General features: G+C 41.3%; 1 protein-coding gene across 4 annotated transcripts in view; it reads right to left on the reverse strand.

The window, feature by feature from the left end:
• Positions 1–26,384, reverse strand: part of LOC148029732 (Radical SAM superfamily protein) — a 113,387-nt gene that overhangs the window by 1,482 nt on the left and 85,521 nt on the right. For all 4 annotated transcript variants that reach the window (XM_087686048.1, XM_087686050.1, XM_087686049.1 and 1 more), the window contains 5 exons: positions 7,794–7,891; positions 7,555–7,685; positions 6,968–7,076; positions 5,596–5,787; positions 5,343–5,479 (listed from right to left, as the gene is read on the reverse strand). In XM_087686048.1, the coding sequence (XP_087542174.1) occupies positions 5,343–5,479; positions 5,596–5,787; positions 6,968–7,076; positions 7,555–7,685; positions 7,794–7,891 (667 nt within the window). The remainder of the gene's footprint in view (positions 1–5,342; positions 5,480–5,595; positions 5,788–6,967; positions 7,077–7,554; positions 7,686–7,793; positions 7,892–26,384) is intronic.

Raw genomic sequence — 26,384 nt, forward strand, 5'->3', positions numbered from 1 at the left:
ACCACTAGCAACAGCTTTAAACTGAGATAGCTGGTAAAAGAGAGAAACTGCTCAATAAAGCAAGAAAAGCAGCTCTCTTCAGACAAATCTCACAGAAGATCTCTGGAGTCTAATCTGAACAAAGTTTCTTTACCTAAAACAGGTGCCTCTGGATGACACGTCATAGTTTTTGAGCTTGAAGAACTCGCACCCACCCTTGAGCTTGCAATTAACATTTGGCTTTCATGATTCCAATAATTGATTTACCTTTCACTTTTCCAATTAATATTCCTATAGTGTACTTAGCTATGAAGTAAACACTTCAGAATCGCCTTTCTGTGGTGTCAAACAGAAAAATTTGTAGGGGCCATAAATTAGCTCCTTTATTTTGCAAACAACCACGAACAGCCACTTTTGTGTAATGATTCCATGATCTAGCAAATAATGCTTCCCAAAGTCAGAATGAGGTTGGTGTTTCACCTTCAATGCATTCTGCATCTTCATCTTCATTTTAATTTCCATCATTAAATCAATAAAATCAATTTAATGCATCCATATCATTTACACCTCAATTTCAAAACTCACCTACTTCATCTGCTACATCTCCCTTACCATTCACATCATTTACTTTTCCCCTTTCAGACACTGCATGTCACATCACACACCACATTGGGGAATTCTTCTAACATAGGCATTGCCTTTAGGACCTCTACACCTTCACTTCTGAGTGGTGTTCATGCACCTATGGGGAGGTTCCTCCACCTTACGCACCTTTGTGATATTCTCAGCATGGGGTACCTTTCCAAGCTTACCCAAGTGTGGACCAGTTGATACCACAATTTACCACCATGGCAATTCCTAGTGAGCCATTTGGTTATGCTACTGTGCCTCACCCAACAATTATGCAAGGTTTGAAAGTCCTCATGCCTCTCCATAAGCACTTCTGGGTCCCTCTCAGCCTATTCCTACCTATCCACCATATCCCCTCCCTATCTTTTTCTTCTTTCCACCATGGCAATTCCTAGTGGGCCATTTGGTTATACTATTGTGCCTCACCCAACAATTATGCAAGGTTTGAAAGTCCTCATGCCTGCAATTCCTAGTGGTTATACTATTGTGCCTCACCCAACAATTATGCAAGGTTTGAAAGTCCTCATGCCTTCTGCATAAGCACTTGTGGATCCCTCTCAGCCTATTCCTACCCATCCACCATATCCCCTCCTTATCCCTACTATCCCCCTTTTTCTTCTTTCTAGACACCCCACAATTCTTCGTCCTCATCAATTAACCATGCTTTTATTGATAAGACTCATTTTAATGGGTCTAACTATACAACTTGGTCAAACCTGATGAGACATGCTCTAGATTCTCAGAACTTGTGAAACCTTGTCTAGGAGCTCGAACCCCAACTAAATCCATGCCTTGTTTCACCGGAGTTGTCCGCTCATGGAGGGCCAAAAATACATCCACTATAGGTCGAGCTGATACAAGGTCTACTCCCTGAATTTTACTCACAACTACAACACTTTGACCTAGGTTCAAAGAAGTGGAAACACTCAAATGACCAATATGTGGCTCGGGATAGAATCTGTCGAATAAACCTCGACCACGAGCTTCAAATTTTCAAAATCACTAACAGGGATGACATTAAGGTCAAACTGACTAAGTATCTATGGACTACTCATTTGAATTCTCCAGTGCACGTCTTCTAAGTCCGGTTAGCAATCTAGGTTGGAAGATGATGTGTTGAATGAAATTGAAGTACTTGTCGGACAACTTATTCAAGAAGAATGTAACCTGATCCTCATCTGACATTCGAGAGCCAGTAGTGGCGAACTCGGCAAGTAACCGCCTATATTCAACCAACTTGACTTTCAGATCATCCCCTTCCTTAATAGAGAACTCTTGAAGCTCAAAGTCGAGATTGATGCGCCGAGTACGATCACCAGCCGCATAGCAGTCGAGAAGATGACTACAACGCTCTGACGCAAGTGGGAAGTGCTGCAACTGAGAGTGATACTTGGAAAGCAATCCCTGCATCAGCTCAACATTGGCTATGGCATTGCGGGCTCTGCATTGACGGATGTAATCAGGGTGAGCTAGTCGAGGACTAGCATGTATCTGTTCTACTTCCATCTATTTGGAGGATTGATTGGCCTCACAAAATTGAAGCCCCATTTCTCAAACAGAGAAAAATAGGTATTGCCAACACTATCATTTTGATGAGTGTCAATCAAAGGCAAGAGGCAACCCAAACAAAAGACTCAGACCCCCGCCCCTTAGTCAGGTAAACCCTAGCAAGGGAGGCAAGGTAGTAGCAACCAAAATCGAGGGTAATGGCGAGGCCATACCCACAATGTTACCAGTTAGCTATCATAGCCAATATCATTCTCTAACTCCCGTGGGCATGTCTAATTGGTCTGCTAGACATGAGGCCCATCTCGTGTTTATAGAGACATCAAAGGCTACAAGCTTAGTCCACATTCGCAAGTTACCTCATGATGAGGTGACCACAGAGGCCACTCTACCTAAGGAAACACATATTCTCCTGTTTGAATCATGGATAGTGGAGCCAACTATCATATGATCCCCATCCATGACATTTTTATTTCTTGAGCCACTGCAGCCGCGAGTGTCCAATGTGGGAACAACTCATGGGTCAAGATCCATCGTCTAGGTCACACAAAGTTTGATACTGACAAGGACCGAGATCTCACATTGCCAGAAGATGTATATTATGTTTCCCATCTTGGGGTAAACCTTTTGTCCATTCAGCAACTTTGCAGATTTGGGTGAGCAGTTTTCATTACTACGATCATAGTTGAGGTCACTCTCAAACTAGTCTAGTCATTGCTCACGGTGAGGCATAGCCTAGTGGCCTCTACAGGTTGACTCTGTTTCTTTCCCCACCCGCCAACAACTGAGGACTCAGAGTTTCACCACTTCCAAGCTTCGACCACCACATGGAACCCTACGAACAAAGAGCATCTTTGGCATTATTACTTCAGACACCTTAGGTATGACTCTCTCTATGAGTTGTTACGCCGTCAAATGATTAAGGACCTTCCATGCATTAAACTATCCAAGGATGTCAATCCAACTTGTCAACTCAAAAAATAGCACCGCACTCAATTCCCTCAAAAGACCATACATATAACTAAGGTGCCCTTCAATTAATTCATATTGATCTTTGTGGGCCGACATCCATTGCCGCCCTTGATGGCTCTCTGTACTTCTTTTTGGTAGTAGATGACTTTTCTAGATACATGTGGGTGTACTTTATAAAGCATAAATTTGACAAATTCACCTAATTTTCATCATGGATGCTTCTGGTACATAACCAGAAAAGTCGTTCTATAGGTTATCTGACAAGTTGATAATTGTGGTAGATTTATCTCCCACAAGTTCACTGAGTCTCTATAGGAGCACAGCATTTCTTGCTAGCTCACCTCTACTAACTCCCCCTCTCAAAATGGAGTCATAGAATGTAAGAATCAAATTGTGTAAACATGGTATGCTCTACATTGTTTACGACAAAGCTCTGTAGGTGCCTTTGGATCGAGGTTATTAATACTTCAAAGTACATCCTCAACCAGTGCCCAATTGCGGCAGTCCCTTCGAAGACCCCCTTCGAGGCATTTTTTGGCACTCCGCCTATTATTTCCCACTTCCGAGTTCTTGAGTATCATGCTTATACACACACTCTTGATGATAAGATAGGAAAGCTTACTTCCCAAGCTAATCTACTTACTTTTGTTGAATATTCCTTAGATGAAAGCCTATCACTTGTTCAATCCTTGGACAAACAAGGTGATTGTTCGGAGAGATGTCCTTTTTTATGAGAGGGATATTATACAGCCTACTACACCAACCTCTACGCCAATTTCTCCACCTACTATATCATAGATAGTGTTGTCTGAACCGGATCTGCTACCTGCTCCTCACCCATCTACAAAATCTTCAGTACCTAGGCCCCCTCCGTGAGATCCATTACCTCATTGATACCAACAAACCATACGGGATTTGGCAATCCTTCCACCAAAATCCACTTCAGCATGCCCTTCAAGATCTACCTAAATTACACCTAGTGTCTCATTTGTGTTTATCTTTACGGCAAATTATATGGCGTATTTTGAGCCGAAGAGTTGGAAGGAGACCCTAAAGTATCCCCAATGGCGAGAAACCATGGAAAAGGAGCTTGAGAGCATTAACTGAAATGAGACTTGGACTTTGGTGGATGGTTTGAGCCACAAGAAAGTCATTGGGACCAAGTGGATTTTTAGGACTACATTGAAAGCTAAAGGAACTTTGGATAAATACCAAGCTCGCTCTTTTGTGTAAGATTTTCGATAAAAATATTGCATAGATCATGAGAAGACCTTCGCCCTCACTACATGATTGACATCCTTTTGTATGTTGGTTGCACTAGCTGCTCACCACAATTAGCCACTCTATCAGATGGATGTCAAAAGTGCTTTCCTAAGCAGTTACTTGGAGGAGAAACTCTATGTGGAGCAGCCTCCCTAATTTTCTTCTACGGACTATAAATACAAGGTCTTTCGTTTGCTGAAAGCTCTTTATGGATTAAAGCAAGCACCATGTTCCTAGTTCCATAGGATGGATGAGTTCCTTAAAATTGATGGTTACCATTTTACCCCTTATGACCCAAACCCATATGTAAAATCTACTTCAAAGGTAATCGTCTACATTCTTCTATATGTCGATGATCTATTTATCACACGCTTAGATTTTGCTACCATAGCAAATATAAAGACCCAACTTTGTTCCACATTTAATGACTAACCTTGGTCAATTATCCTATTCCTTGGGGATGGAGGTAGTTTGATTTGGGGATAATATTTTTGTCTCACAACAAAAGTATGCCTTTCATTACTTGAGTGATACTGCACGATCACACACGACCCATGGCCTTGATCCCATTGCCAAGCTTTCTAAGGATTCCCTGCATCAGCCCTTCATTACTTGAGCGATACTGCACGATCACACATGACCCATGGCCTTGATCCCATTGCCAAGCTTTCTAAGGATTCCCTGCGTCAGCCCTTCAATGAGCATACTTATAGATCAATTGTGGGGAAATTACTTTGGTTGATTCATACTAGGCTAAATCTTGTATACTTTGTTTCTTTAACGAGTCAATATTTCAACTCAGATGTCACATTGGATTGCTTGAGCATTACAATGGAATGGATCCAAGTATATTTGTTGTTTTCCAAAAAGTAATGTCTTGCTCATTCACCAAGCACACAAATATAGGCTTGAAATTAAAGGATTAACAGATAACTTAAAAGTTACTAGTGGTATATTTGCCTTGCCATTATATAATTGGAACAAAGCAATACCTGTCATTTATTCCTTTGAGCAAAACATACTCAATAAGAGCTTTAAAATCCTCCTTTACTGATAACTCTTCCCTCAATGCACCAAGCAGTGTATCCAAATTGTATTTACGATTGATAGGCATGATCCAATTCCTTACCTGAATGTATGATTGCAATTGGTCTGTTAGTTTAGTCAGCAGCAAAAAAAGGGCAGAACTATAGATTTAAAAAGTTACAGTCACAAGATTTAAAAATTTCTTCACGAAATGTATACCTCATCCGTTGTAGCGTTCAAACTTACAGCAAGTGCACAAGGTGACTCTTGACAATATCGCCTAAGCTGAGGTACAAGTCCACTGGTAGACACGGTTACCTTATGAGGACTAAAATGCAAACCGTGCAAATCAATCATAATATTTGAAGCCCGTAACACATTGTCGATATTGTGAAAAGGTTCTCCCATACCCTGCAAACCAGAACAACTGATCAAACATGCTTTCTGGAGGAATGCTAGTTTTTAACAATACATGATCCAGTAAAACAAACAATATGCAGCCTCATACTTCCCTGTATCACTGATTCATCCAAGTAACAGCAACAAGCACTCACTTTTCAAGGAGAACATCCTGGCTTTTAACTTTCTTTTATATTCATTTGACATGTACAGCGTAATTATGCCTCCAATCCCCTTCCACCTCACAAGTACTTGTTTTCCTCATGGCGATTTCAGTAATAGTCATTGGTATCTCCCTCAACCCATGTTAGGCCACCTAAAATTGCAATTTAATTTATCATATCTTTTTGGTATTTTCCTGGCTCGTAAAATAGTCCCAAACGGCCTTAAATCAATTTAAATGAGAGTTGAGAATATTCACGATGACAACTAGCTCCGGATGTTCTAAAATAGAAGACCTAGTGTGCACTCCCACTTTCATCACACAATTTCAGTGCCGGCTCTCCTCTTCCATCATCATCTCCACCTCATCCAGGCTGCTACCCTGCCCCTAGTCTTCTCTTTGTACATTAATGATATAATGAACAGTGATTTTACAAAAAAAGTGTGAGAGAGAAAGAAAAAGAGAGAGCAACTGAGAATCGATTTTCATTGACGTATCATGCTGTACATCATTCTTGAAGATTATCCAAATAGCCCTAGGATCAATCAAATTCAATGTACAGATCAACATACATTAAGAATCCACCTTGCTTTTGAGACATACAAAATTTGGCTCTCTTTATTGACTTCATAAGTTTGTATTAATAGGGCCAGAAATTTTGACACTTCTGGAGATTGAGTGACAGTACCAAATTGCAGAAAACCTTGGGAGATAAATTTGCTACATCTCAACCTTCCATGCAGTTGCAGCTGCAGATTCATGACATCTCTGCTAAAGCCCTTTGTGACAGCCGGAATTCAAGTGCACAATTTACATTAATGTACTTTTGTTGTTACAAGCATCAACCAATATCAGTTTATCGGTTTCTCTCCCCACTTTATGCTGGCAATCACTCTCTGATTTCACAGACCACCTAGTCTTTCAGTGATATTAAGCAAATGCTTTTTTACCCACAAGAATGATGAAATGAAAAAAAACACGCTGACAACATTGTAAAATGGGAAAACATCCAAGTGCTGTGTCACAAACCATAAATACAACGTTTGTGATTGGACCTATCTCATTTGCATATCTACGTTGAGCAATGACCACCTGCTCCACTATTTGCGCCGTGGTTAAATTTCTTGTCAAACCCATCCTGCAGATACAGCCACCAGCAACAATCAATAATGAACTCACAGGGACATGTCAGAATCATTTTCAACTGTGATACTGGATGTGATTGCCTCGTAGACTTGCAAATGATTATAACCTTAGGATGAACTCAGAAAATTTGACCATGGAACAAAACCAAGGTAAAGCTTTTCTCAACAAGTATGAGGTTAATCAAGTTACACATCAATTTTTGCTGTTTATTTTCACTAGAATCCATTAGGTGAGTGTGTAAACTGTTACAAGTATACTACCGGCTACATTTCTACTGAATCTCAAATAGAGGATGTAGAGTTTGCGAAAGGAATGCAGAGGAGGACATAGAGTTTGACAAAAGAAATACACAGGTGATCCGCAAAAGAAACACGGTTCATAGAGTTTGGGAAAGCTATTGCTGGCAGAGTGGAATCTAGAACCTATTACTGCGAATATAAAGCAAAATCCATTTCAAGTTTAGGACTTGCCTGCCGGTGTAGCAAAACTGACAATTCATTGCACATCCAACCTGGCTAGAAACACATACAGTAACTCGGTTTCTAGGACCTGGGATAACCACAGTCTCAATTCTATCCTCATCTCCTAAACCAAATATCATCTGCAATAATTTAAAAAAATTGTTAGCAAAACAATATGAGAGAACTGCTTAATGATGATGGTTGCAGACCAAAAAACTTGAGCCACTGGAGTGAACTTGACATTCTACCTTCCTTGTTCCATCTGCTGCTACACGAATATCTTTGAGGGACAAGGCATTGAATTCTGCAGTCTGTCTTAGCATCGCAAGAAAAGACTTATTGAACCCTGCACCCAAACACATAATCTTCAGATCAATTTCTTTATCTTTCATGCTTCATGCAACAGATTCATCTTTGCACTCTAATGCCATAATCCATGTACAATTTACAACAGAACATCTCTAGCTGACAAGGAAATAGAGTCCAAATCAAAAAGGTAATCATAGTTTCAGTAAATTACCAGAAAAGTTGCAATGCTAAAAAGATTAAAGGAAGTTGAAAAGAGTTTGTACTTGAAAATTTGTGTGCCATGCCTCATCATTCTCAAGATCCTTTGTCAAACTTCCAAACCTTCATTCGTGTGAGATTACTGAAAAGGTCACATATATTCTGGCATATTGCAATATCATAGAAAGATGTGCGCTATAACATGAGGGGACTATTTACAAATTTGGGCCATAATTGTCAAACGTCAAAACACAGAAGAAGAAAACCCTAATACACAGAGATGCAAGAAGGTGAAACATCCCATCTATATATATCCAAATACTCACAAAATACATGGCATGAAGGGCTCACTCTAGATACCTCCATCAGTTACGGTATCTCCAGTAAAGCTTCAACAGCCCCATGACTTCGTTACTCCAATGCAAGTCATAAATGGAATAACAAACATGCCTTGCCAAGAGAAAAGTCCCAAGCAACCAAGATCAATGAAAGGACTTAGGAGTGTGTATCCAAAGGGGCTGAAGCTGCATACATAACCTCAATGGTGGACCTTGAACAAACCCAAGATATGGTGGGAGAGAACTCTCAATAGAACCATATAGGTTAAACTAATCAAAAGCACTAATCTAATACAAAGCTGACCTATATATGCCCTAGCCCTGCTCTACTAAAAAACCCCCGAAAAGTAACCATAAATTAGTGTAGACGACCCTAAGTCAAAGGTCATCAAGCGTAGTTAACTACTTTATAACAAACCATCCCTGCCAAAAATTTTATCCTCGAAATCCTGACGATTTCTCCAAGATCAAAGATCATAATCACTTCATATCCATACATCAATGATAAATGATTGAGACAAAATGCATAGATCAATTCCAAGTCACCAACAAAAACAATCCACATGTAGATCCTCAAATACAAAACATGATAATCTATGAATCTACCGAGCATAACCACCTAGGTCAGTGTCCCATAAGCCAAACCCTAATTTGGGAGGATCCACTCAACTATAAATAGACAAGCTGCCTACCACTCAGCCCATCCTTGTTTCACAGATTGTTGGCACCTGTCCTCTGTTGTCCACGCCCCTTTCCGGCAAATATCTTAGTTTGAGGTTGCTGTCCACCAGCTGGCGTCTATATCCAGCCTCTCTCCGTCAGCTAGTGAAAATTCTCAACCATCAAAGTGTTGCATTTTGACCGCTGCAGATCAGACCAGCCTGGGTTTCCAGCCTGATGCTGCTGCTTGAGTGCTGACATCATCAATACTGCCGTTTTACTGATCAGCCACTGCTGTTCAATCTGCCCCATCATCAATACTGTTGTGTTTTGCTGTTGCAGCATCATCTGCATCCTACTAACAAGTTCCACCCTGCTATGTACTCTTCCAAGCTGTCCAACTTCATCTAACACTGATCCAGCCTCTCCAAATCTGCATTTGCTGCTGCTGTACGCTTTTGGAGCCCTCTACTACATTTCTGGATCCGTATAGAGGATGACACACTCTCCAGCTCACACTCTCTGCCCTAGTCCTAAAGATATGAGAGTTCAAGGTTTTGTATTCACCCTGCATAGTGTGTTTACTGCATGAGCATTGTCGTAACTAGCCTTCCTTCTTAGATAGGGTGATTTAACACTAATTACACAGCAAGCAATAAAATTCACATAAACTAACATACAAATGTTACAACTTAATCTTGGACATTGGACACCCAGTTGATCCCCAAAATTCGCACCCCTTGTGGTATTTCTTTACCTTCTATTAAAATTCGATGAAGCACACTGAGATTTGGCTCCAATCTCCTTCACTATCCAATGTCTCTTGCTGTTAAAAATGACAAGGTAGACTTCAATCTGATTTTCCCCTTGATCCAATATGGGATTGGCTTCCAATTGGCCCTTGTCTTGTCAAAATGAGCCCCAAATCCAATTGGGATGGCTGGCTTCTTGAAATCTCTAGCAATTCCTCGAATTCTAGCTACTAATTTCAACTGCTACACCTTCAATTTCCTAGCACGACACCCGAGTGGCTGCTAAGCCCTAATTTCTGCTATAAATTAGGGTACAACAGCCTAATCTTCACCAAGGCCTGAAAATAGCTGAAATGTACTGAGAGATTTCTTTTATCGGAGAGAGCTGATGAGAGAGAAATCTCTTATTTCTATCACAAGAAAGTGCTCAAATTTGTTGTTGTTTTGCTGGAAATGGCCGAATGACGTACAGCCCACCACCTACAAGAGCCCCACATGCAAACACCCCCTCATGGGCCCCAAACTTCTTGTTACCTACCTAAAGACAACCTACAGAGGCTATGCTATCACCTACCTCCAATGGCCTCCTAATCAACTAGGGGCAACTCCTTAACAACCTCCAATGGTTGGGTTGATCACCAATGGCTGGAAAATTGCAACAACCACCCTTTCTTCCTCTCCCAACCTCCACAATGTTACAATGAGGCTCTAACAACCTCTTTCCCTCTCTTGTATGGGTAAGTTTTGCCAAATGGTAGCCTGTTTTACCACTTGGCAACCTTCTAAATGGATTTTACAGCCATTTAAACTAATTTTTTATGAATAATAATTCTGAAAGTTAATTCCAACCCTTTTCCCTACCTAAAAAATTAAATGTGCCCATCCACAATTAAATTGGCTAGGCCATTTTGACTCCCAAGTGGTCCTATGCATTAATTGACCCCTAAACTAGCATTAATTAATTAATGTTTAGTTCCTAGTATCATCACTGACTATTGGCAAATAAAATCTTTTAGCCCAAAATTGACACTAGATACTACTTAGTACCTATCAAGAATAGCTTAGTGCAACTTTTCGCTTTTGACACCCACTAACATCTCAAGGTCCTTAGCTCATCATTGTAAAATAGCAAACTTATACATCACATGTGAAGCCAAAATGCCAAGCACAAGCACAAGATTATAATTTCACAACGACAAGCCAAGGACAATATGTGCTTTGTCGTACAATATCTGCATATTTCCTTAATGCGTAAGACAAAATGCCAAGCACAAGCACAAGATTATAATTTCACAACGACAAGCCAAGGACAATATGTGCTTTGTCGTACAATTGTATTTGTTATCGACAAACGAATATTTCTTTACATGGTATCTAAGCTAGGCACTCTTTGAAGAAACCTAGGCCCTTGATTGAGAAGCTCGACCATCAAGAATAGGAACTATCAAAGGAAAGATGATTTCTTTTCGAACCACTTCAATCTCCAATACATCCCATGCTGAGAATCAAGCTAGAGTGGCTTCACAACTTGCCCAACGAGGTCCTGACATTAGTTGAAAGACTTTTGACTATCATGGAGTCTACAGACCCTATCACAAGGACATGAAATTTTTATGCTTGGCTTAGCATTTAATTAAGTACAGCTCAAATGTGTAAATGTGAGGTACACGTGATATGAAAGTCAATTAAGTCACAATGACAAGCCAAGAAGCTTGAGAATCTAAAATGTTAGTGGGTGTCAAAGGCAAAAGTTGCAATAAGTTATACAAGATAGGTTCTAAGTGGTGTTTGGTGTTAGTTTTAGCTTACATCATTTAATTGGCCAAAAAGTGTCAGTGGTGATGCTATGAACTAGGCATTAATTAATTAATTAATATCAATTCAAGGGCTAATAAATGCTCAAGAATGCTTGGATGACAAATTGGCCTAGCTAATTTAATTGTTAACTAGTAAAATTATTTTTTCTAAGCAAGAATAAATAATTACATTAATTTTCAAAATGAATATTCTTTTAAAAATTTGTTGGGTTGAAAATTGGTGAAAATGCAATTAAAAGGCTGCCTTAGCAAAACTTGCCCATGCCGGTGAGGAAAGGCTAGTACAGCCTCATTCTTGCATTCCGAAGGTTAGAAGAGAAAAAGAAAGTTGTTGCTGCAACTTTCCAACCACATTGGTAATCAACCCAACCATTAGAGGCTGTCAAAGAGCTGCCCCCAGCTGATCAAGAGGCCATTGGAGGTAGGTGATAACCCATATAGGCTGTCTACCAAAAAGTAATAGCAATTTTGGGGCCCACAATGGCAAGCAACAACGTGTGGGGCTCCTATTGATGGTGGGCTTTAGTAAGTCAGCCATTCACAGCAGGGCAGCATTAAATGTCAATAGAACTTTGAAATTTCTCTCTCCAACTTCCTCTCTATTCTCTTAGCCAATTCACAACTCCGCTCAATAGATCTCAACCAAATTCAGTCCCAAGAGGGTGCAATTGAAAATTTTCTGCTGCTCAACCCTATAGCATAAATAAGGGCTTACTAACCACCTTGCAAAGAGTGCTTAGAATTTGGAGCTAGTACTTGAAATTCAACAACTAAAATTTGAAAATTTCAAAGGATTTCATGAGGCTAGCCAGCCAACATTTATTTAAGGTAAAATTTGTCATCGAAGGAGCAAAATTGAAGGCCAATCCCCAAGCAAACCAAGGGGCAAATTGGTTTGAAGGGTTACCGGTTGCTATTGACAACAGGATGTATTGAAGATTGAAGGAGATTAGCCTAGATCTCAGTGTACTTCAACCTTTAGCAATACAAGTTAAAGAAATATTTCAAGGGGCACTAGTTTGGGCACCAATCAAGTGTCTAGTCTCCAAGATTAAGTGATAACATTTGCATTTCAATTTATGTGAATTTTATGCTTCTTGTAATTAGTGCTTAATCAGGTTATATACCACCCTTTCAAAGAAGGAAGGTTAGTTTCAAACTCTCTAAGATTTCACGGGTTGAGTATGACTTGATTCTCATGTATCAAGCCTAGCAAGCCATTGAAGGTAAACATGACCATTTCCCTTTAGATGTTGTTCATAGACCTGAAGATGTTGCAGGACCGTTGAAGCCTCCATTAGGGATGGACCCCCCTTTTGGAGAAAGAGATCCGAAGTAAGTTACATTCTTCCCACCTAATCCATCCACTCTCGTGCAAGGTACACAAGTCTCTACTTCTGACTCTTCTTCTTTTGCTTCTACATCCATGCAAAATTTTGGAATATTATGAGAAAGATAGATTTTAGTTTGTTGACTATGGAATAAGTCCTGAAGAGGACTGATTTTTGTGTTAACACGCATAGAATGTGGATACAAAAAACAATCACATACTTTTTCTTCTAGAATTCCTTCTTTGAGTTTTATGTCTCATAGTCAATCTGATGATAGTATTTCGTCTTCATTTCTATCATTAGCTACATTTTTTCAATTTCCATCATCAAATTCTCAAAATCATTTTAATGCATTCACTTCCTCAACATCTTCACTACAATTTCAAATCCCATCCATCCCACCCTTTTCTTCTGTTGCACCCACATCTACTTTCACACCATTATTCACATCATCGTTCACCATTCCACCTATCTAATCACACACCACACTAGAGGGATCTTCAAACATTCACACCATTATTCACATCACCATTCACCATTCCACCTATCCAATCACATCACCATTCACCATCCCACCTATCCAATCACGCACCACGCTAGGGGAATCTTTAAACATAGGCACATCCAATCCTTTTAGGTCCTCTACTTTTGCACATCAAGGTAGTGGGGGTGCACTGGTTGTGGAAGTTTATCCTCCAAACCAACCGTCCATGGAACCTATATGCATGGGTATCCCACCCACATGTCTCAAGCACCATTCTATTCTCCCATCTCTCCAGTGGCCACACAATTGACGAACATGACAATACCTAGTGAACCATCCTATATAGGTTTTCGACATGTGGACCATGCATAAGTCAATCACCTCCTTTCAAGCACATCTCTAGAGTCACCATGCCAAGCACTTCGATACCTCATGTAGCACCTAGTTACCTCCCTTTCTATCCTATGCCACCCATATATCTCCCTCTTCATCAAGCCATCCATCATTTGGCTCAACCAAGCATATGTTTGCGGATAAGACTCGTTTTAACAGGTCTAACTTTACCACTTGGTCTAATGTGACGCACCATGTCTCCGAAGGTTTGTGGAAATTTGTACAGGGATAGAAATCCCAACCTGACCTCCACTAGTTCTCATATGAGGCAATTCACTCTTGGAATAGTAGAAATGTCATAGCCATGGTCAAGTTGATGCAAGGCCTTATGCCTCAATTTCACTCTTAACTCCAACACTTCAGTATTGGATACATCTAGTTGACCACTATGCAAGTCGCAATGGTACCCGCCAACGTATCAACCTTGACCATGAGCTCCAAGAGTTCAAAATCACTGAGAGAAATGATTTGTCTATAGTTATTGGGTATCAGCGATTGCTTGCTGAAATTGACGCCACTAGCTTATCCAAGTTAGCTAATGACCAACTCACTTTATTCATGAATAAATTACCACAAATATATTTCAATTTTATTCAATAAATCATCTCACAACCCCAATCACCCACCTTCTATGAGTTTGAGTGTCAGCTACCACATTACACTCGACTATTCAATCAATTTCTTAAAAAATCCCAGTATTCAAAGGAGGCCTTGATTTCCAAAAAGGTGAAGCAAGGTGGTGGCAAGAATAATATCACAACAAAGTCAAGTAGTGAGGAGCAAAGTAACTTCTCTAATCAGGTTGGCAAAATCCCCAAAAAGAATAGGTATTGACAACATTGCCAAAAGCTTGGCCATTTTGACAAGGAATATTGATCAAAGGCAAAGGGCAAACCGACTTGACCATCTTCCCTACCTAGAAAGCACATCATGTGATGAACCTTCACCCCCACCTCCACAGTCAAGAGGGGTCATCCTCCACCCCACCAATGTAGACCTACTAGCAAGGTTACATTCCATCCATTTACATGTTTCGTATGGTACCGTACTATACATAAGTACCGTACAGTATTGTATAGGTTCCAACGTTCAAATCTGTATTTTAAGACAATGTCCATTTTAAAGTGGCTATTGGTGCTTTTTTCTTGGAAAAACGTTTTTTTTATTGTTGTGATTTCAAACTTGTAATTTTGTCTCTTCTTTCAAACCTTATTTACTCTTTCACACTTCTCCCTCACCTCAATCCTTATTAAAGGGCAGCCCCCCCCCCATCTCATCACACAAATTAGCCTCCTTCTTCAATCTCCCTCTCTTGAGATCAAGCCTCCATTCAAGCTTCATCACCCTACTCTCCCTCAAACTCTCCCTCTTCCTTTCATTCTCCCTCACCTTCTCTTCCTCTTCTCTCCCTATCTCACACCCTCTTCCTATCCCTTTCCCTCAACCGTCTCTCTCTCCTCTCCCTATCCTCTTCCTCTTCCTCTTGTTAGAGATTGGCATTCCCTGGACAGGCAGATACATTCGTGAGCAGTTCTTTGCAATCGCAATAGGCAGGACACGTGACACAGTCTGGCCGTACAGGTGATGTCAGCAAAGGCGGCAGTCAGCGCAGGTGCCATGTGGCATAACAAGTGCAATCAATCAAATTTTGGGCAGTTGGCTGCAATTATTTTTTGCATTTCTTTTGGGCTATTTATTCTGCCCAGCCTCCATACACTTTCAGTCATTCTGATCTCAAGTTTCCAGATTGCTAATCGTAGAGACTGCCTCGGGTTTCACAGATTGTGAGATCTTCGAGGTGGAGACATGCACAAACATACACTCTATGCCGGTGTACATATATGCTTCCTTATATAGCATTCTGTCAAAAGATGGCGTACCAGCGAGACAGTAGGGCTTGCGGGGGGGGAACACAGAGTGAGCTTGGTAAACATGGAGAAGAGAAGAGAAGAGAGAAGAAACTCTGATGAATGGAATGATGAAGTTCTGAATCATGGAGTGAATGTGATACAAGGGAACAAGGGTGCTGTAGCACAAGGAAGATGATGAAGACAGCCACAAACCACGAACCGCAATGTCCTCCTGAAGGGGTGTGAGGATAGTGGAGAGGAGAGAAGAGGTGATGAACTGAATGAATCAACTGTGAGGAATGAATGAAAGAGTGGCCTATAAATAGGCACAGTCAATCTAGGATGGCGCCCCTTTTTGGGGCTGCAAACCCTAAACGCAAAACGCAGAAATGCAAAAACGCAAACTACGGGTGAAGGGTGAAAGGTTTCTTAGCACCCCCTCTCAGGCCCAAAAAGGGGAACAAGAGAAGAGTGAGGTGGAGGTGCAATGCAACATGCTGAAGAATGCTCATGCAGCAAGTGCCACTTGGACAGTGTCCCTCGTGGGGAGATTGTTCACTTGCCTAAGCGCCCTAGTACAAAGATGATGAAAACATGCAATGCATAGGAGGATGTCAGACTTTGTGTAGTGCCAAGAACCATAAGGATATGCATGTACTCGATCTCGAGAGGGGGCTCCATGTTGACCAAGTGACCAAGGCAAGAAGAAAAGAGAAGGAAGAAGATGTAGAGGATCCCTAAGATCCAAGATTTCCACCGGAAAGGGAACCCGCAGTAAAGAACACTAGACAAAGTGAACTAGAGAACCCGAAACTCAACCTCGGGAGAGAAGCCACTAGCTCCGTGCATCCATGCTGAAAGGAATACGAATGCCTCGTCACCAAGTCGCAGCTGAACCTTCGAGGTCCCGATCTAGGTGGTACCTGAAGATCCTGGGTATCAGTAGAAGAGATGATTGGTCAAAGACAGCCAACCCAAGAAAGTAGAGGATGGGTGAAGAGCTTCATGTGGAGTAGGTTCTCCCTCTAAGGTGGGAGGTGGAGAGGCCCCCGCTGAAGCCAAAGAAGAAGTAGATGCCCCCTCTCAAAGCAAAGAAATAACATCCCCCTCTAAAGTAGAGAGGGAATCTAAAAAATCATGGATCATGAACTCTGAAATGTCTAATGACGAAGGAAGTGCCGCCGGTCGTGCCGAATAAGGTATTTGGGGTACCGAAGAGCTCTTAGAGGTAGCCTCTCGAACCTGAGTAGTCGAGGGTGGGGAAGGGTGGGGCTTAGAATGAGCAAGAGCTGGGCAACAATCGCTATCTCTCAGTGGAGAGGACTAGGTAGCCGAAAAAGAGGAAGGAGTCGAGCAACCACTGTCTCTCGAAGGAGTAGATTGACGAGGAGACGGTATCAAATAATTACTGTCTCTCGATGGAGCCGACTGCAGATCCGTAGGTCGTGGAAGCCACTGTACCTAAAAATAAGTGGGAGAAGACTACTACTGGCATTGTGATGATCTCCAGGAGGTCGTAGCGCCAATCGATCCTCCATGTGCTCGAAAGGACTTAGTGCGCATCGGATGCGTCTTAGTGCCTTGAGCATAGTACTCTGATAGCCAATGCAAAACAATCTCTGTGGCCCAAAAAGGAGAGGTGGCACAAGGAGTGCCTAGTGAAAGACGCATATACTTCAGGGGGGTGGGGAGCAAGAGTCGAAGTCGGCAAAGCATCGATGGTATGTCCGGTGATGCCACAATAGGAGCACCCAGTAGTCTGGTCATCTGTTGGTAAAGAAGCCATGGATACCAATGTGCCTTGCTGAAGAAGGAAGAGGTCGGCCACCATGAACCATGAACCGCAATGTCCGCCTCAAGGGGTGTGAGGCCAGTGTGAAGCACGAACTGCAATGTCTGCCTCAAGGGGTGGAAAGGTAGTGGAAGGGCTGGAAGTGAGCTGCCAGTGGGAGGAGGATGTAACCAGCAGTAAGAGGTTGCAACCAATAGAAAAACGCAGGTGAGGAGAGAGAAAGGCTAAAAACGCAGGCAGGACAGAGAGAGATACTAAAAACGCAGGGAGCAAGAGAGAGAAAGACTAAAAATGCAGACACAGACAACCTGCAGGAGAGAGAAAGACTAAAAACGCAGGAAAAAAACAGCAGCAGCAGTCAATATGCTGAAATCAGCTCCGAACAGTGTGAAATAGGCTGAAAACAGGCGCCAGACTGTTCTAGACAACAATGGCCAGCTTAGACTGCAATGTTCTCCACGTTTGGGATGTGGGCAGCATGCTGAAATACCTGAAATCTGCAAAAACGAGATTGTTTTCTGAATGGAGAGTGATCAACAATAGTCGCTCTGCTGTAAACAACTGCAAACTGCGGGTGGAAGGCTGGAAACAAGTGCCAGACTGTAGATGACAGCAAGGGACAGCTGAGACTGCGATGTCCTCCGCGAAAGGAGTGTGGCAAGCAAGCTAAAAACACTTGAAATCTGCCAAAACAAGATGTTGATACAGCAGAAGAAGAAGAGAAGTGGATGCCGAACCCGCCACCGGTCTTTGCCTTCACTGGAGTGGAGGATCTTTGCTGCTAAGGCAAGCAGATCCAGCTCTGATACCATGTCAAAAGATGACGTACCAGCGAGACAATAGGGTTGGCAAGGAGGAACACAGAGTGAACTCGGCAAACATGGAGAAGAGAAGAGAAGAGAAAAGAAACTCTAATGAATGGAATGATGAAGTTCTGAATCATGGAGTGAATGTGATACAAGGGAACAAGAGTGCCGTAGCACAAGGAAGATGATGAAGATAGCCACAAAGCACGAACCGCAATGTCCTTCTGAAGGGGTGTGAGGGTAGTGAAGAGGCTGGAGAGAAGAGGTGACGGACTAAATGAATCAGCAGTGAGGAATGAATGAAAGAGTGGCCTATAAATAGGCACAATCAGTCTAGGATGGCGCCCCTTTTTGGGACTGCAAACCCTAAACGCAAAACGCAAAAGCGCAAAAGCGCAAACTGCGGGTATCTCTTTCTCTCTCTCATCTCCCTCTGTTCACTCTATCTTGGTCATACACTTGCGCAGTGCTTCACTCTGTCGTGGTATCAGGGCATTGAAGGGCAAGATGGACCTACCTAAAGAGGAGATTGTAGCATTTACAAGGCTACACTTGCAGCATTCAAGGGCGAGCAGGAGGGCTGCATCTCAGAACAAGTCTGAGGCGAGTATGGGCATGCGAGAAAGGAGCAAAGTTGTTGAAGCTGCTATTGATTTTTGTTGTTTGAGAAGAAAAAAGGTTGTGTCTTGGGCCTTCGAGTGCAGATTTTACATTTTCATCACCTCCAGTAAGTAAAGAAGGAGAAGAGCCCTAGCAGGCTGCGTTCACACAATTAGAGGGATCTGCTTTTTGTGTTTTGTGCATGCATTTTAGGTGAAGATGTCTTTTGAGGCCGAGACAGAGTTTCAGGCGATCATGGACCAGAAGGTGCCCATGTTACCTGCTCTTCCATCAAATCAAAAGCTCAATGGCGAGAACTACCAGATCTGGGGGGTAATGATGCTAGCCATTTTGGAGTTCTATGATTTGGCAAAGCTTGTTACAGTGGCTATCCATCATCCTTCTTTGTGAGACGAGTCCAAACTCTACAAGAGATAAATTGGAGTTGGCAAAGGCTCAAGCACATTGGAACAAACTCAATGCTCGCATCCACTTGTTTTTATTTCCCTCATGCACTACAACTGTGATCTCTTATATAGAGCATTTGACGGAGGCTCGACAAATACGGTTGGAGCTTGATCGAATGCATAATCGTATGACCGTCATGAAACAAGTTTCTTTGGAAGTGCATATTAGGACCATGAGTGTCCACAAGTCATATTCTATGCGGGAGCATATTAATAAGCTGAGGTAGCTTCAAATGCAGATACAAAACGTTGGAAAGATGATCACTTCTGAAGACATGGCGATAACTCTTCTTTCACACTTACTACCTTGTTTCAATGGTTTTTATTCCATCTTGATTGCCTCAAGTCGGTCGAAGACTCTTCGTTGGGAGGAGTTGGTTCCTATGGTCTTGGACCAAGAGGAGTAGTTGAAAGGGACCAATGCTTCTAAATCGAAGGCATTGGTAGGTCTGTCCTCTCAGAAAAAGGAGAAGGACCAAAAGAATGAAGAAGAAGGACAAGAAAAAGGAGTCTACTTGTCCTGTCTATGGCAAGACAAGTCACTAGAAGAAGGATTGCCCCCACAAGGAGAAGAAGAAGAAATCTTCAAAGGATTCTAGAGCGGTGGTTGCTCCCTCATCAACTACTTTCCTCTACTTAAAGGTGGTTGAGGCATCGACCCAAAAGGCCTTTGATGTTGCGTTGACGGCAACATACACTCAGGAGTGGATTGTTGGGTGCCTCCTAGCACATGAATCCCACAATGGGTATTGCTCATTTGTGGCCTTCGCATGGACAAATTCTCATTGGTGATAGTTATTTTATCCCTATTCAAGGACGAGGTAACATGCATCTTATTCCAGATGGGCAAGGTGGTGCCCATACATCCAAGGTGCTTTATGCCTTGGAATATCATCTGCTTTCGGTGCACATGATTTGTGCCCTTGGCCTCTTGGTGGAGTTCGATGTGGATTCCTTTTCGAATTCTTGATCATGGATCACGACAGGTCCTTGCTTTCAAGTTATGAGGAGAATGGAGTCTACAAGTTGCGGTCTTCCTCTGCCTTGACTTCTCTTCTTCTTACCTCTCAAACACAATCCAAGCTTTGGCATGCTCGGATTGGCCATCTCAACTATGATTACCTTCGGAATGTGTCTAAGGGACATCTTGTTTGAGGTTTGCCGGATATTGTGATGAGTTAGAAGCCGTGTGTATCCTGCATCCGTGGAAAGCAAACTCCTGATGAGCTGTCTAAGGCCTCTTCTAGTGAGGGCAGCTCTCCATCTTCCAATCTATCTAGGTTGGATGTTGAGTCGTCCTGATGAGTCATTTTGTATTTTCTCATTTTGAGTCCTTTTATGAGCATGGAGTGATAGCATGTGCCATGGCATATATCCTTTTGTGTCTTTTTGAAGTACTCAATAGAGCATGCTACATGACTCTAGTTTCAAATCTTATATGGCCTTGCAATTGTTTTCTAAACTCTAATTCATGAAACTTTATGCTTTTCATGATGTATCTTTAAGATGCACATTTTATGTGTATATAGGCTGTTTTTTTTTTTGAAATAAACATATGAAATTGTATATTTTATTCTTAAAATTTTTGTGTATGTTCTACACGAAACATATTCATGTATTGAACATATTGTACTAAACGTATGAAACCACCCTGCCCACTAGTCACATGGCTGCTGGACCATCCACCCCCCACACCCGAGGGGTTATCTAATTGGTCCATCAATGCCACCATTATGGAATTCGATTCTCAAGCACTCCTTGGCTCCCTTGCGGATAGACTTGATGCATCCAGCGGATCGTGAAGCCTTCTACCGGTTCAAATGTCAGTGTCACTGACCGCAAACCTAACCCACCTCCCATTTGCATATCTATTTATTCTTGTAGGACACACTCTAGCTTAGCTTCTCTATTCCGCTACAAATTCCTTCTCTCAATTTCCTACATCTTTAGCATGCCCAGTTTTTGGAAATGGGACCATCCCTTCAAAACCTAGCATGTTGCACTCACAAGTATGTTTCATCGAAGTTGAGATATGCATGTTTTCATGGTCTTACATAGTATTTTTTGCTTCTAACTTATTTTCTCCAAGTTGGCACAAATCCTTGTGAGACCTTCTCGATGCTCAAAGCAAAGACTTGGATTGAAACCAACCTTCCTTCTACGGATGGGTGGTAGTTCCCTAATTACAACTTAGTTATAGCAGTAACATTTATTACAAAACTAAGAAATGCAAAATAGCTTAAAATCTTGGACAACAAACACCTTGTTATTACAAAACTAAGAAATGCAAAACAACTTTAAATCTTGGACAACGGACACTTAGTTGGCTCCAAAACTAGCGCCCCATTCAATATTTATTTAACTTAATTGAAGAAGAAGTTGATGTACAATGGGATTCTCCCAATCCCTTTCAGTATTTCAACTCCCCTTGTTGTCCAAAATGACGAAGAAGTCTTCAATCTGATTTGTCCCTTGATTTGGGTAGTCAATCGGCTTCACCCGCTTTGATGGAGATGAAAAATGCCCCAAATTCATTGATGTAATGGAACAGCTTCAGCCCTATTGAATCCAAGTCTTGGAGCTTCCCAAGGCTGTTGCTAAACCCTAATTTTTGCTGGGCAGATTAGGGTTTACAAGAGAGAAACCTAAAATTTCTCAGTCTCTGGTGATCTCAATGCTGTAATCTTCAAAGCAAGACTGTAGAAAGGCTGGGAGATGAGAGAGAATGCTGAGGAGAGAGAAAATTCAGACTTTCTTCCGGAAGAATTGAAAAAAATCAGTCATTTACTGTTGTTGCCTTGTCTCAACAGCTTGTAGATGCAAAGAACTAAAGAAAATCACTCATCTACTGTTGCTGCCCTATATCAACAGCCTGTAGATGCTATCACCTGTTGTTGATTGGTCTTCTCCTACCCTTGGCTGCCTCCGAAGGTCCTCCAATAGCTGCAAATCAGACTAGCAACATCTCCTCCCCCTCTCTTGCAGGCTGAATACACTAAACTGCCTCTCTCCAACCTCTAAAGACGTTTTTTAGTCTTGTATGAGCATTTTTGACAAGTGGCAACCTTTCCAAATGGTTTTTCCAACATTATCTATAATTAAATATTAATTTTCAATCTTTAAATACTGAAAATTAATTTGCCTAGAAAAATAACATGACTGGCCAATAATTAAATTGACTAGGTAACTTCCATTCCCGAGTGTCTCTGTGCTATCTTTGACCATCAGATTGGCGTTAGATACCATTAAACGTCACTTCTCTAGTATCACCAACTGACACTTATGGCCAAATGAATAACCTAGGCCAACAACTGACACCAGATACCACCAGGTACCTGTGCGGCATAACTTATAGCAACTTTTGCCTTTGACATCCTGTGATTTCTTGGGTCTCGGGCTTGTAAATTTACTCTAATTCCAATTACACCTCACATGTGCAACATTTACTTTAACCATATGATTAAAAATTAATTCACATGTTAAGTGAGGTTTCAAATATACATGTCCTCATGATAACCCTCTCTTAAAATCCTTCCAATCGTCCTCGATTGCACTGTCAGATGCATCAAAAGTAAAATAGTGGATTTCCACAAGGCATCATTGTCAACACAACATTGCGTACTGTTACTCAACCATTCCATATACCCAACACATTTTGAAAATTACCAGCCAATCATAACATAGCATAGGACTCGCAAAGAATCTCAAAAACGTTGCCAAATTATCATGTAACATGTCTATTTCTCATGAGCTTAACTCATCTGGAAAAACCAAACCACAGTATGGCATAACCAAGCATAAACCATGGTTAAATCATCAATGGCATCATAATATATGCTATTGTCCATGGAACCAAATGTAAACCATTGAAAACTAAGAATAAACCAATCACTTGATCATCTAAGAACTAATCACAAACTGCTGCAAATGTGACCCCAATTTTATCACAAACTCATTGCAAAAACTAACCAGCAATCAATGTAAAACCGATCCCAAAAGTGACCAAGCTGATCAAAAACTGAGCTGAAACTTATCAAAATTTTTGTCTCAAAATTAAGGCAAAGTTCATGCCAAATTAATAATAACTTGATGCAAAAGTATAGTTCCAGTGCCCGAGTGAAACTCATACTCATCTACGTATATCTCACAGTGAATAGTGACCTCATGACAAACATACTATCAGCACAGTATCTTGGATGCATGCTAAATGCATTCAAGATCCACTACATACAAGAGTCGTCCATAATTGGAGGAGTGGAAGTGCTACCTCCCCCTTGAGCATAGAACAGTACTCCAAACCCTTGCTCTATTGAATCAAACGTAGCTCGAACTTAAGTCAGACTTAAGTCAGCTCTAACTGAAAGGCACCTAGGTAAAGCTGCAACAACTAAGGATGGTCTGCCAAGTCATCCTCTTCTATCCATTTGACATCCATTAGTGAATAATTCTGAAATTTCATCAAGTTTCTCCTGGAAACTTTACCTTTAACATTTCTTTCCTTATGTACCAAAATCTCATCTAGCTCCTCAATCTCAGGCTGATTTTCAGTAAACATATCCTCTGACACATCATCATAAAAAGATCTTAACAAGCAAACATGAAAGGCATTGTGTATCCGCCAATGTGGAGGTAATTTCAACCGATATGCCAATCGTTAATCTTCTCCGACACCTAGAGGGGCCCATAATCTCATACTCAACTTCAGATACAATTTTTATCTTCCTTTCATCTTTTTCAGCCTTGCCTTTTCAAAGTGTAGCAATACCCTCTGCAAAAACTACAAAGCACGTCTATGGCAATCAACTACCCTCTTTTGCTTTTCTTGTGATCTTTGATGTACATATTTTATCTTTGCATAGGCTACATCCAAGTTTTCCACATAAAGATCAGTCTCAAAGATCTTATCCTTAGTTTGCAGAATAGGTGCTACCTTCTTGCCATCCTTAACCACCTCAAATGGAACTTTGCCCGTGGAACTATGCACTGTGCTATTATAAGCAAACTCAACCAAGGGTAAGTACTGCTCCCACTGTGTCTTGTGGTCTAAAAAATAGCACCTCAAAAGATCTAACACTATGAAATTTGCTTCCTCAAACTAGAAAACATTGAAACGTGTTTCGAGCTTGTCACAACTCTATAGAAACAGAATTTGTATCCTTTTTCATTAATTTTTCTATATAATGATTTATTAAATTTATTTCCTTTGCACTAATTAGATATAAAGAAAAGTGCATTGGAGCTGGCCACTGATGAGTGGTCACAGGTTATGGTGGACCCACACGGTGGGTTAGAGAAAAGATAGTTCACACTTCCACCTATATGACCCGATTGGGCGCCTGTGACTAGAACTCACGCATATCAGGGTTAGACTCGCACACAGAAAGGATTGATGCCTTGAAGTGTGGGCTAGATCCACCAGAACAGACAGTTACAATCAACAAGATGGCATGATCATGAAATGCTTGTATAATGTGCATGTGTGGGCTGAAAGCTTGAAATGCACATTTCTTTGCATAGGAAAGTCACATGAAGATTCGGATACCATTTTTGCGATGTACACGGAAAAAGCTTTCATATGATACCCATATTGGGGGGGTCCCTAAATTTTAGGAGATCCCTAAATTTTAGGAGGTCCCTAAATTTTAGGAGCCTCGAATTAGCCTAAAAATGCTAGTCTTAAAAAATAGGGAGGTCATTCTAGAAATACATTCCTTCGGGGGGGGTTGCCCATCTTCAACTCTCAATCTTGTCTCCATTACTTTTACATTTTCATGGCTGTAATTTTGTGAGTAATTTTCATTTTCAGCTTTAAGTGTTCATTCTCCTTTATATTAAATCTCGAAAACAAGCGAATATCATAATTGTTAAGCATACTACGTTGTTCGGGGCGTTTACAGTGGTATCAGAGCTTTGGCTCGGTCCTCACCCCCAACACTGGTAGTGCTTACAACTATAAGTTTGTTTGTTTTCAACCCTTGCATTGAGTGCTTGAGCATATTTTTTTTCTTTAGTCTCAATGGATCAATCGAGTGCTATCCTTCAAGCCATTCAAAGTCTTAGAGAGGAGAATCAGCAAATTCGTGAGCAACTTCTCAAATTAGAAAAAGTTGAGAATCCCAAAGAATTCAAGGAAAGAAGCCCATCTACTTCAAGGAAACAAAGCCATACCAATGAAAGGAGCCGATCAAGAAGTCCAACTACTTCTAAGAGGCAGTCCCATTCTACTTCAAGAAAGAGATCGCGTCGAAGCTCATCCTCTTCTTCAAAGTCATCTGGCGCCTATTCTGATGAATCCTCTTCTAGTAATGAAGAGTCACACCCTTCTCGTGGAAGACCTCATCATCGTCAAAGGCGTCGACATTCTTCACCCTCGTCTCCATCTTCATCCCCATCAAGCACTTCATCATCTTCAACCTCAATATCCGAGCATGAACGAAGGCATAAGAAGAAGAAGAAGACTAAGTCACTATCTCAACTTGAAAAGAAGATCAAGTTCAGTATGTATGATGGTTCCCGAAATCTTGATCTTCTTCTGAAGTTTATTCGTCAATTTCAAATTTTGTATGGTCGTGACAAGTATAAAGAAAAAGAAAAGATTAAGTTTGCAGCTTTACATTTAACCGACTTAGCCCATACTTGGTGGACGGGGTTGGAATATGATCATGCTGCCCCAAAATCATGGCGGTCCTTTGTTCACTTGATACAAAGCCAATTTCTTCCTGTTCATTTCAAAAGAGATGTAAAAATGGAATGGGATCGGCTTTGGCAAAGGAAAAATGAGTCACTTGGTGACTATACCAAGAGATTTTGGGAGCTACTTTTGAAGGTCCAACATTTCAAGAAGATCAGCAGTTCGAAAAAGCTTAGGAAGTTTCAAGGAGGTTTGCATTTTAAACTTCGTACTGCTCTTAATCATTATGATTGTTCTAGTCTCAGGGAACTCATTGACCATGCTGAGACATGGGAAATGGAATACAATGGCAACAAATCATTCCAAAAGAATGATAAGAAGAGAGTAGCTGATGATGAGGAGTATTCAGCC

Source organism: Lygodium microphyllum, chromosome 10 (assembly GCF_053477565.2).
Source record: "Lygodium microphyllum isolate KBCC chromosome 10, Lygodium_microphyllum_v1.1.10, whole genome shotgun sequence".
NCBI lineage: Eukaryota > Viridiplantae > Streptophyta > Polypodiopsida > Schizaeales > Lygodiaceae > Lygodium > Lygodium microphyllum.